The following is a 13101-nucleotide window of genomic DNA, read 5'->3' on the forward strand; positions in this document are numbered from 1 at the left end:
ACGAAAAAGAAAGCTTCAAGCCCAGAAGTTTCCAAGAAACACAGCAGTAATGACTTTATGAACTTCTTCACTTATAAGATTGATAATATTAGGGACAAAATTATAACTATGCAAATGTCTTCTACAATATCGCATCAGGCAGTGCATTGTAGTGTCCCTGAGGAAAAATTTGATTAATTTGTTGCTATAGGAGAGGAAGAATTTGCACACTCATTAATTCATCTAAATCGACAACATGTATGTTAGACCCTATACCGACTAAGCTACTGAAAGAGATGCTTCCAGATGTCATAGATCCTCTTCTTAAAGGGATAGTTCACCCAAAAATGAAAATTCTGTCAGTATTTACTCACCCTCATGTTGTTCCAACGCCGTAAGACCTTTGTTCATCTTCGGTACACGAATTAAGATATTTTTGATGAAATCTGAGAGCTGGATCACTCCTCCATAGGCTTCTTCAGGGATTGAAACGACGAGAATACTTTTTGTGCGCAAAAAACACACAAAAATAACGACTTTATTTCAACTATTCATTTCCTTCTATGTGGGCCTCGAGTCAGTTCACTAGTATAATAGCGTAAGCTTCTGTTGTTGTACGTCACACGCAGTGCTTTAAGTGGCCCAAAAGAGGTGCCGGTACTCTATTATTATTATTATTATTATTATTTGCTGACTTTTATATACAGCAGTCAGCAGACGACCTTATAAAAAATAATAAATCCTTTTATTAGTTTATGGATCTGCTTGAGCTAGAAAGAGCTACTGAACATAAATAAAATGTGCAAAAGGGTATTGAAAAAATACCCTTTGAAAGAGCTACAGTAGAAAGAGCTACTGAACTTAAATAAAATGTGCAAAAGGGTATTGAAAAAATACCCTTAGAAAGAGCTACAGTAGAAAGAGCTACTGAACTTAAATAAAATGTGCAAAAGGGTATCTAAAAAATACCCTTAGAAAGAGCTACAGTAGAAAGAGCTACTGAACATAAATAAAATGTGCAAAAAGGTATTGAAAAAATACCCTTAGAAAGAGCTACAGTAGAAAGAGCTACTGAACATAAAAAAATGTGCAAAAGGGTATTAAAAAAATACCCTTAGAAAGAGCTACAGTAGAAAGAGCTACTGAACTTAAATAAAATGTGCAAAAGGGTATTGAAAAAATACCCTAAGAAAGAGCTACAGTAGAAAGAGCTACTGAACATAAAAAAATGTGCAAAAGGGTATTGGAAAAAATAACCTTAGAAAGAGCTACTGTAGAAAGAGCTACTGAACATAAATAAAATGTGCAAAAGGGTATTGAAAATTTTTTAACAAAATTTACATAAAATAAATTATAAAACATAATAACCATAGTGTTCATTGTATTTGTATTTTAACAGCTATGGTTGCGCGTTTCACAGGGGACGTTCTAAAACGCTTAACGTGAAAAACGCTTAACGTGGCTTACTGCACTATGACAGTGATATTAAAAGACCAAACTCAGTACACATCATATTAATATACCATACTATGTATAAAAAAAAAGATGAGCCCAGAATATGAACGCAGCGCGTTATATAACACGTTAAGCATTTTCTTCCCATAGATAACCGTTATAAGAAAACGCTTAACGTGGCTTTTAATATCACTGCCTTAGTAGCCTACAGTAAGCCACGTTAAGCGTTTTCTTATAACGGTTTTCTATGGGAGGAAAACGCTTAATGTGTAATTAAACGCGTTGCCTTCATATTCCGGGCTCATCTGATTTTTTTATACATAGTATGGTTTATTAATATGATGTGTACCGAATTTGTTTTTCAATATCACTGTCTTAGTACAGTAAGCCACGTTAAGCGTTTTTCACGTTAAGCGTTTTAGAATGTCCCCCTCTCGGGACCACGTTGGTTGACACTGACAGCGGCAAAAGCAACGCATGCACTTCTCACTTGTAAAACTCAAGGGTGTATGGGTAATGTAGTCTCTGCTCTCGGTGGGACGAATTAGGAAGCGTCCATTGTGAAGGGCGCTCTGAAAAGCGGCAGCGCAGCCAAAGGATTAAAACAGATGTGCAAATGAGCGTACCGGTACGCTAAAAGCGCGTTCTGGGTGCACGGAGAGGTGGCGGTACGCTTAAGAGCTATATTTGGAAGTGGCGGTACTGAGTACCGGCGCGTACCGGCCCACTTAAAGCACTGGTCACACGCATCACCCACATGATCATGTAGCTCTACGCAATCATACCAAGTTAACTGACTAGAGGCCCATAGAGAAGGAAATTAATAGTTGAAATAAAGTCGTTATTTTTGTTTGTTTTTGCGAACAAAAAGTATTCTCGTCGCTTGATAAACTTAAGATTGAGCCACTGTAGTCACTTGGACTATTTTAACGATGTCTTTAATAACTTTTAGGGGCTGGCAAGTTTCAATCCCTGAAGAAGCCTATGGACTAGTATGATCCAGCTCTCAGATTTCATCAAGAATATCTTAATTCGTGTTCTGAAGATGAACGAAGGTCTTACAGGGTTGGAACAACATGAGGGTGAGTAAATACTGAAAGAATTTTAATTTTTGGGTTAACTATCCCTCTAATATCATTAATTCGTCTTTGTCTCTAGGATACATATCAAAACCTTTAGGCTGGCTATGATTAAACCGCTTGTTAAAAAAACGCAACTTGATCCTACAGAATTAGTCAATTACAGACCAATCTCAAATCTACCTTTTCTGTCAAAGATATTAGAAAAAGCAGTATCCTCACAATTGTGTTCCTCTCTTGAAAGAAATGGTATCTGCGAGGATTTTCAGTCCGGATTTAGACCGTATCATAGCACTGAGACAGCTCTCATTAGAGTCACAAATGATTTGTTCTTATCATCCGATCGTGGTTGTATCTCTCTATTAGTGTTACTTGATCTTAGTGCTGGATTTGACACCATTGGCCAAAACATTCTTTTAAATAGACTAGAAAACTATGTTGGCATTAGTGGAATTGCACTAGCATGGTTTAAATCATACTTATCTGACCGTTATCGTTATCGGCTCGCCGGCGCCTCCATGTCATGATTATATTGACAATATAACAATATTTGTCAACAATTGACAATAATTGTCTGCTATATTCGCTTATTATTTATTAAATCCAGGCAATTGTTTGATGAAAAATGTATTAAAATTAAGATATAATTTATACAAAACAAAATTCACTTTAAAGAAAGGCTTTCTACAAAACAAAATGAAGTGGTCAAAATCATGTCTGAACCACTCCATGTCTCCCGATATTGCGCATCCTCCTATCTACTCTGTTCACTTTCATAATCAACATAGATGGAAAAAAATAACATAATATTTTAATAAACATGAGACTAAATGCACTTATTTAATGGCTACAACACGTACAGACTCTCTAGCAGCGCGCCGCACTTGCACTCAACAAAGCCAAGTAGCCAACACATGTTGTCACTGCCCACGACTAGTTTAAAATATTTCCATACCTCCGACTTTCCTTCATACTTGCTCAAAGTTAATTCTCCTGTTTTAAATTTTTTTCTTTACTTCTTCAAGCTCCATGTTACACTTAAGCTACACAATACAGCACAGCGTGCGAATGGAAGAGACGCTGCGTGTGACACGTGACGTGCTTGATCAAGGGCCCGACCCGACCATAGTGGCGGGGCTCGGGCAGAGAATCGCTCTAGCGTCTATCACGGGTTCGCGTTTAAAGTCTGTTTAGAGAGAACGGTGTCCTCTTAGCGGCCCCTAATTTAATAACAAATGACCATCTCGACAGACTTTAGCTGGAAATAACATTATTCAAGAACCACTATAAAACCAAACCAATCTCTGTTACCTTATATTATATGTTTATCTCTGTAAAAAGCTGCTTTGAAACAATCTACTTTGTTAAAAGCGCTATAGAAATGAGGATGACTTGAATTGTGGGACGTTTTAGAGAGTAAATATTTCAGTGCCGTTGAAGGATTCTGTGATTGAGACAGACCTTAAAATGGCCGGCTCCCTGATCAGTGAACTTTGGAGCTGATTGAGATGCGTGCTGCGTCTGAAAACTGATCAATGCTGCCTCCGGAGGATGCATTTCAAGATCCCTTCATCTGATCGATTTTATAAGGCAGCATAGATGTAGTCTATCCTTCGCTGTCTTTGATATCCCACAATCCTGTGCTTTCCATTCTGTGACAGTTGAGCTAGAAAAATAAAGATGGCATCTGGAAATTGTGGCTGGTGGTCAGTTTGTGTGTAAATGTGCATTTTTGATCAACGTTTTCCACTCATGTCATTTCTAGCGAGAAATTACTATTGTAGTCATTAAATATTACTTTTCACCAAAGCTCGCTCTATTTTGCTGTAGCTCATTAAACCATAACACTGCCTCAGAAGTCTGGCTGAAAAAAGCTCTGTGAGGGACCTTTGTGTGCAAACGCTGCTTGGAAAGTCATTGCCTGATTGGGAAGCGAGGCAACAAGTCAGTGCCTGACTACCCTGACGCACCCAAAAGCAGTGTAAGCCCATGCTGATCGAAGAACAATTGCCACCAATGGTCTCTATAATCAACTTAGGCTTATGATGCTTTTAGTACAAAAGCTTTCTAGAAACTTCCAGGCGGGTGTTTAATACTCTGGCCAGTTTCATCAAAGAGATTCAGCCATGCAAAACTGACATTGAATGCATAGTATTTGCCACATGGTAAAGCTGGAAGCTACAAAGAGTGTGGATTTCACAGAGCTTCAGGCAGTTCCTGAGATACTGTTCAACAAGACCAACCACACACTTTCAGAGCCATGAACACGTGGACAAGCTTGAGAGGGTGATGGTCCTGGCCGGCTGTTTCTCAAGGAAGGTGATGATGAAAACCAGCTTCAGTTAAGAAAAATACATTTTTGTAAGAGTCTCTAAGAATGTTTCTAAGAGCAATTATTTAAAAATTCATCAAACATTTTCTAAAAGTTGTCATGAAAAGGAAGTAGTGACAGAAATTTTCTTGTATTTTCCAAATGAAACAAATCATCAAAAAAGAATGGTGACTTGGTTCTATTATTTGTTGGAGGCAGACCTCAATGCAAGCTTGCAGTCGTTTGTTAAAATGTACATTTATAGATTGTATGTCTGGTTAATGATTTAATGCACTAACATTGCTGTAGATTATATAACGCTCTCCAACAGCGGAAGGTAACTTTCAAAGACAAGAAAACTAATTCCTAGTCAAATTAGAAAATCTTAGTTTCAATATCACATATTTCTAAAGATGTTCAGACGTGCAGTTTAACAATAAAATGCTTGATTGCTTATATCATTGCTAAATGTAACAATATTATCAGCCAGCTCTTTATTGAAAGTTGGATATAGAAGTATGTCCAGATTTATCTGCATACAGTATAATCACACACTATAGGGTGATGCATTTATTATAAACCAAATCTCAACTGCTTGATTGCTTGTATTATTGCCCAGCTCTAATCTGCTAAATGTGACTGGCATGAAGATATTAAGATATTATAAACATTAACATCAAAATTTTCAATAAAGTTGCTTTGAAAGAATGTCTGTTTTGTTGTTTAATCTGTAATGAACCACTGTCCCATATGCAAGTGTTAGTGTACATTCATGTCATCATATGTCCATATAGATCAGTGAGAAATATTTTGCAGCTGTCGCTTTAAAGGTGCTGACAGAATATCTCCTCGATTCTTCAGCTCTGACTGTTAAATTCTGACTCATGACACTCAGTTCCCCACAGAAGCAGGTACAGTTACATCTCTTTAATATTGTTTAAGATTGTTTCTGTTGCATTTTTATCCAAAACAATGGTTTTGCGCTGGTTACATAAGCACCAGTCACTAAATCAATTATGCTAAACCTGTTCATTAGTGTACAGCTAATGATGGCCATAGCCAGACTCAGAGGAAGTGCTCAAGAGCATCAGCCGATGGTCCTGCCAGAGAAAAACTGATGATGATGGGGGTCAGAAATCTGTCATGCAGGATGAAGGCAGGTTGATAATGCAGGTATTTAACAGAAGCAGAATGGACGATAAAAGCCTGTGCTTTACTGCTGCATTGTACAGTGAATTGTACAGGGCCGACACACACACACACACAGCTCTGTGAATGCTCTGTCTGCTTCAATAACAGGAAGCATAAGTCAAATGCAAATCACTGCTTCATGGTGAGCAGCAAGACATTTAACTGAAATTGCATCAGTACTGTATTAACTACAGGTGTTCGTGTTGTTTAACAAAACTATTTCCTCCTTTGCAATAAACAATATCAACCTTCAAAAATCACATTGTCTCTGGTCAATATTTAATTATTTACTTAATATTTACACCTAGGAATGAACCAATTGAGGGAATAAATTCCTCCAAGGCTTTGTAATTCTCCCGTTTTTTTGATGCCCGGGAGTTGGCGTTTTCTGGGAGAAGTGTTCCCACATCGACAGTGGCGTTCAGCTCCAGGCCACTCGCAGAATCAGAAACATGATATGTGTAAATCAAGAACAGTGTGAGGAATCTGAAAATACCTAGAGGAGTTCAAGCTGCTGGTCCTCTTCACTCACAGGATCCTCCACAACAAATAATGACAAATAATGAGATGCTCACGTAGAACTAGATAATATCAGTATTCAGAACCATTAAAAATAACAACAACAACAACGAAAAAGATCTGAAATATTGTACAAAATATCAAAACATTACACAGCTTAGTAAGACGCCACAGTGTTAACTGAAAAGTCCTTTCTTCTTCTTGGTCTTCTTCTCGGCAGCAGCAGTTACTGATGTGTTCGGTCGTTCAGCCCAATCAGGAAGTTTTCTCTTCGCAGGCTGACTCGCATTCTGTAGAAACATAACCATCAGCCAATGGTTAATCCTGCTCAAAACACCAGCACTTTCAGGATCAGGAGCACCTGCTCTTACCAGCTGGAGCTTCTAACCCTGTCATTCAGAACCAGTCCAATCTGATTCAAGATTCTCAAACGTCTGTTTATATGAACCCTTAACATTTCAATCCAATTCATTAATTTGTACTCTGAACGAAAACTCAGCACGTGCAGTGCCCCATTGCCATGTTTAAATGTTATGATGAGCTTTCATGTCGCCGGAGCTAATGTAAATTGTGCCGTTTCTTTCCCATGTCTAAAACGATCTGTCACAAGAGCTTTGTAAACAAATATTTATTTAATTCTCCATCTCCTCCACTCACCAGTTCTTAAAGGTTTAGTTCACCCAAAAATGAAAGTTCTGCAATTTACTCAACTTTACCCTCAAGTTGTTCCAAGCCTGTATGAGTTTCTTTCTGCTGAACACAAAATTAGATATTTTGAAGAATGTGGGTAATCAAAGAGTTGATGGACCCCATTGACTTTCATAGTAATTTTCTTTTCCATAGTATGGAAGTCAATGGGGTCCATCAACTGTTTGATGTTGGTTTTCAAAGGTACAGTGTGTTACTTTTTTTGTCTTACCCTGATTCACTATGGTCTATTATAGTGTTTACATTTTAGACTTGTCAGGAGGGTTTTGGCAGAATATTGTGAACAAACATCTCTCGTCGGTGCGTGTCTCGTAATATCCGTAAATAGAGTAAAGCTGCTCCGGCTGCATCTTGTGTGTGTGTGTCAGAGGTTAATTGACACAACGAGTGAGAAAGGTTGACATGGAGCCGCTAAATCTCCAAGCTCCAGAGAATCACCCTTTAAACAAACGCTGAACAGAGGAGAGTCTGCTGGAGAAAAGAGGACGAGACAGAGCTAGAGCTCGTAATAAAACAAGAATCAACATCAGCTTGGCTTTAGGAGATGGAGAGAACTGAGGGATTTGAAGTGTTGTAAAAGTGAGGTGGAGATGATGGTGTTTGTATTACTCCACAGGAGAGTGAGGTGTTTTACTGAACAGATGAACTGTCATATGCAGCTCTCTAACAGAGTTCACTGTAAACCATTATCTATTCTGAAGGCTCATATTCATCCTCACAGTCAGGCAGAGCTGAAGCATAACTAAAACAATGTTCTTCCGCAAAATGTATGCGGTGCGGTTTTGTTTTTCAGAGTGTGTACTACAGCCACAGCACTAAGCAGATACTGGGTTTGAAGTCTTGCATGACGCAGACAGCTGCATCAACAGAGGAAAACCCCGTGCTGCCCACCACCGGATTAACATCCGTCACAATTCCTCATAAGCCATTTATGTGTCCCTCCAAACTTCATTTCCTTCCAGCCAGCTCTTCTTATCTCCCTGCCTCGCAATCTGTTCGGTCTTCATGTTAAATCACTTGTGCGAGAGAACATCAGGGAGGGTGTGTTTAGAGACGCCCTAATGATCTGGTATCGATTTACAGGCTCGTGTCACTGCAGGACAAAAGAACAATGATGGACGTGCTCTTTAAACCAGCTTCTGTCACAGTTAGTGCCCATGATAACAGGACAGAGAGATGCACGCTAGACAGTAATGGCGGGAATTGACTGGAAAACATCTGAAGCATGCACACAAAAATAACATACAATATATTAGTCTTAATAAGAAGTACTATTATTACATTGTGTTATTAATATTTAAAACTTAATTTCGCCTTTTTCCTTTTCCAGTTTAATCACCATGGGAAAATCTGATAGACCGGTGTTTTGCCAGATGAGGTTTATCTATGCATCATCTTTTTACTCTTTTCATTAATTTTATAACTGTATAATATATCTCTTTTAATTTAATTTATAACTTTTAATTTTCCTTGCTTTTTTTATGTGATTTTAATTCCTTTCTGTAAAGCACTTTGAATTGGCATAGTGTATGAAATATAAAAATAATATATAAATAAACTTGCCTTGCCTTTATTGTTTTTAGAAACACGGGCCAAAAGTATAATATCTTCCTGTCACAGCTCCTGCACCCCTGAAGATCAGACGTGAAGCGGCGTGACACAGGTCACAACCTTATGACCTTAATGTCTTTGAGCTTACAATGGGAGGTGTCGGGTAATGGTGCGAGTCAAAGGTCAAGCAGGGGTTAAAGACAGTTGGCTCATGCTAAAGCAGCGACAGTGCTCATCACTTCAGGGGACGTGTCTGATGCTCAATGACTCTAGCAGACAGGATTACACTAAACCAAGGGTTGGGATTCAGATTACAGCCTGAAAAACATTAGTGTTAACATCATGTGATGAGTTGATGAAGGTGCTGCATTCATCAAAAACAGCATCCATGTTACAAGCGTAGTCACACAGTGTTCAGAAATGACTGAACTATACTAAAGTTCAAGTGTTTTACACAGTCTATACATATTTCTGAACATTCTACTTTTCACTTTTTGAAAATAATTTAATTACTTTAGTATTCACAATTTATTTTTTTCATAGTTTTATAATAATAAAAAAAGAGAATAAATAATGCTGTACCCAATACTGTTTTGAACAAAATACAATTTTCACTCAGTAAGAATGTAGCGAATTCAGATTTTTAAAAAATGTTTACACTTAATAATGATCAATGAAAACAAATGGCTTGTTCTCTTTATAATTCTTATGATCGGGACCTTGTCTGGGTTATTTTGTAATAACTGGCTGACTGTATATTATCCCTACTTAGTAGTATCCTAGACTCTTTTGAGTTCACACGATAAAATATATATATATATATATTTTTTTTTTAAAACAGAGAAACTAGAAATGTATCTGTGTGTTTTCTATTATTAACATTAATTAAATTGTAATCATATGTCACAATATAAATTTATTTAATTGTAATTTATTCCTGTGATCAAAGCTGAATTTTCAGCATCATTACTCCAGTCTTCAGTGTCACATGATCCTTCAGAAATCATTCTGATATGATTTGTTCAAGAAACATTTCTGATTATAATCAGTGTTGTAAACAGTTGTGTTCTGCTTCATATATGTCTGTGGAAACTTTCTTTGATGAATAGACTTTTGATTCATTTAATCTGCTCTTTTTTTAAAACAGATATCTTTTGTAACATTATTAAAATCTTAACTGACACCAATTTAAAGCATCCTTGATGAATAAAAGTGTTATTTTTTTTAAAAATGTACCTAACTTCAAACTTCTGAGTAGTAGTGTATTATTCTTTGAACAATTATTTATCAGTTCTGTTCTTGAAAATGTACCTTCACAGGGGAATCGCTGAAGAGATCCTGCGTGTCCTTATCCAGTTTATCCTGGTTCCAGGAGGCCAGAACCATTCCACTGCTCTGAGGACCCAGGTCATGTGACGTCAGGTGGACATCAGTGCTCAAGCAGGGATCATCCTGTACACACTAATGAAAGATCAGCTTTTCAAATGAAGTCTCTCCACAAATGCACTGATTTCAGAAATCATGTGTGCATCACATCAGTAGAGATTTACCTCATCTGCAATCAGAAACTAAACAGTCAGTGATTGAAGAGTATGGGACTGGACATCCATATGCACACTAATAATCATTTTAATCTAATATAATGTTCCCTCTAAACTATCATGCAGGACCACACTGATCCTGGGACAAACAGAAAAACAAAATCTGTGCAGAAGGTAGACTAGAGATATGAACTAATGAAAGATCAGCTTTTCAAATGAAGTCTATCCAAATATGCACTGATTTCAGAAATCATGTGTGCATAAGCAGAAAAACTGTGATGTCAGTCACCTGCGGCATGGGAATATTGATGAAGAGCTCATCTTCACTTGTGTCCATGACATCAGACTCGAGCTGTGGTTCTTCAAGCACACGTTTAACAGCAGGCCTGTCCACTGTCGCTGATTTATCCTACAGCAAAGAAACACATCTGTTGGCAGTCTGGCATCTGAGGAACACCTGCTAACATGACCATCACAGAACATCTACAAAACCTTTTCTAGAAGACATCACCAATATTATCATGAAATCTAGCAGAGGCTTCTGTGAAAGGTGTATATACGACAGCTGCAGAAGCCAATGACGCCACATCTGGACATGAGGCATGCTGGGATGACGGCTAAGAAAAATAAAGTAGGTCTGCCGTAATCAGTCTGAGAGACACAGCAGATGTTGCGACTTAACATGAGAATACTGAGAGACTCCCAGAGCTCAACACAGATGAGAGTACGCCACAGTCACCGTCATCGGACATGGAGGACAAACAGCATGAAGGTCTTAGGATAAAACGTGCAAGAAAAAGTGCATTGTACGCACATCATTTTTTTGTTGGAAAAATACAGTGTACAAATATTCCATTTAATGTCTAAATCAACCAGAGCTGCACATCTAGAATTATAAAGTGGTTTTAGACAGATTATGTCATGCTTCACTGCAGGATTCTATGAATACAGTGTGTTTCCTGAATCGAAACACTGGTGGCAGGCATTGACTGATCTATTACTTATCATTTGAGACCATGCATATTTCTGGTACATGATTTCTGAGATAATAAAACTCATTTTCCTGTTATTAAGAGAGGAGGTAAAAAAAGTCATAGTAAACTTTTTTTTGTTGCACATATTAAACACCATGAATAATCCTGCTCAGCACAGATGAAGTGGAAGGAAATGATACATTTTTAAACATAAATAATAGACACCAGCTTTAAAAAGAATATTGATAGTGAAATCAGTAATTTCAGCAGTGATCAGTATATCAGTTACTCTAAGCCAGAAGAGACAGAACTGTGCTGCCCTCTGCTGGCGCACCTCCACTTCAGCCATATACACACAGATATGGATAGATATCTAAATAAATATAGATAGATAAATAAATAAAATAAAATATTAAACTAATACAAAATGGATTCAATGAAATGCCTGTCCACTGGAGTGGTAAAACCCACCCGCGGCTCGATCCAGCTGATGTCATGATGAGCTTCATTCTGGAGCTTGTAAACCGCCAGCCTGAGCAGAAAATTACTGATATCTTCAGGAACACGAGAGCGGATCGCTTTAAAATCACTCAGATCTGTTGAGGAATAAAACAGAAGTAACATAAAAGAGGAATTATTCATTATAGGATCTCTTTTAGATAAGCGATAGTGGGTGGATGTGTTTGACCTGAGCTGGTAGGAGTGGAGATGTGTTTTCTGATGGTGTTGTAGAGGTCGTCTGAGAGTCCAGCTCTGCTCGTGTCCACAGCACAGCCTGTCTTCTGTGCCTGAAGCAGATGAGACTCCACCACAGCCACGGGCAGAGAGCGGGCGTCTGCCACCTGCCTCTACATAACACAACACACACACAACACAACACCTCACACCACAGCCATGGGCAGAGAGCGGGCGTCTGCCACCTGCCTCTACACAACACAACACAACACAACACAACACCTCACACCACAGCCACGGCCAGAGAGCAGGCGTCTGCCACCTGCCTCTACATAACACAACACACACAACACAACACTTCACACCACAGCCACGGGCAGAGAATGGGGATCTGCCACCTGCCTCTACACAACACACACAACACCTCACACCACAGCCACGGGCAGAGAGCGTGTGTCTGCCACCTGCCTCTACACAACACACACAACAGCCACGGGCAGAGAGCGTGTGTCTGCCACCTGCCTCTACACAACACACACAACACCTCACACCACAGCCACGGGCAGAGAGCGGGCGTCTGCCACCTGCCTCTACATAACACAACACACACAACACAACACCTCACACCACAGCCACGGCCAGAGAGCAGGCGTCTGCCACCTGCCTCTACATAACACAACACACACAACACAACACTTCACACCACAGCCACGGGCAGAGAATGGGGATCTGCCACCTGCCTCTACACAACACACACAACACCTCACACCACAGCCACGGGCAGAGAGCGTGTGTCTGCCACCTGCCTCTACACAACACACACAACAGCCACGGGCAGAGAGCGTGTGTCTGCCACCTGCCTCTACACAACACACACAACACCTCACACCACAGCCACGGGCAGAGAGCGGGCGTCTGCCACCTGCCTCTACATAACACAACACACACAACACAACACCTCACACCACAGCCACGGGCAGAGAGCGGGCGTCTGCCACCTGCCTCTACATAACACAACACACACAACACAACACCTCACACCACAGCCATGGGCAGAGAGCGGGCGTCTGCCACCTGCCTCTACACTACACAACACAACACAACACTCACACACACAC

The 13101-nt window shown here is 39.3% G+C and overlaps 1 protein-coding gene across 15 annotated transcripts in view; it reads right to left on the reverse strand.

The window, feature by feature from the left end:
- Nucleotides 1–5736: 5736 nt before the first annotated feature.
- wrn (WRN RecQ like helicase) overlaps nucleotides 5737–13101 on the reverse strand; it is a 38878-nt gene continuing 31513 nt past the window's right edge. For 7 of the 15 annotated variants that reach the window (XM_077243400.1, XM_077243395.1, XM_077243393.1 and 4 more), the window contains exons 32-36: nucleotides 11997–12156; nucleotides 11780–11904; nucleotides 10624–10743; nucleotides 10105–10254; nucleotides 5737–6824 (exon numbers count right to left, since the gene is read on the reverse strand). In XM_077243400.1, coding sequence (XP_077099515.1) covers nucleotides 6711–6824; nucleotides 10105–10254; nucleotides 10624–10743; nucleotides 11780–11904; nucleotides 11997–12156 — 669 coding nt within the window. In that variant the 3' untranslated portion in view covers nucleotides 5737–6710. Of the gene's footprint in view, nucleotides 6825–10104; nucleotides 10255–10623; nucleotides 10744–11779; nucleotides 11905–11996; nucleotides 12157–12843; nucleotides 13064–13101 lie in introns of those variants that run through there. The other 8 variants (XM_077243402.1, XM_077243397.1, XM_077243401.1 and 5 more) reach the window with 4 other exon arrangements.

Source organism: Siphateles boraxobius, unplaced genomic scaffold, assembly GCF_051911475.1.
Source record: "Siphateles boraxobius isolate OS27281-9 unplaced genomic scaffold, OSU_SipBor_1 25, whole genome shotgun sequence".
In the NCBI taxonomy this organism is placed as follows: Eukaryota; Metazoa; Chordata; class Actinopteri; order Cypriniformes; family Leuciscidae; genus Siphateles; species Siphateles boraxobius.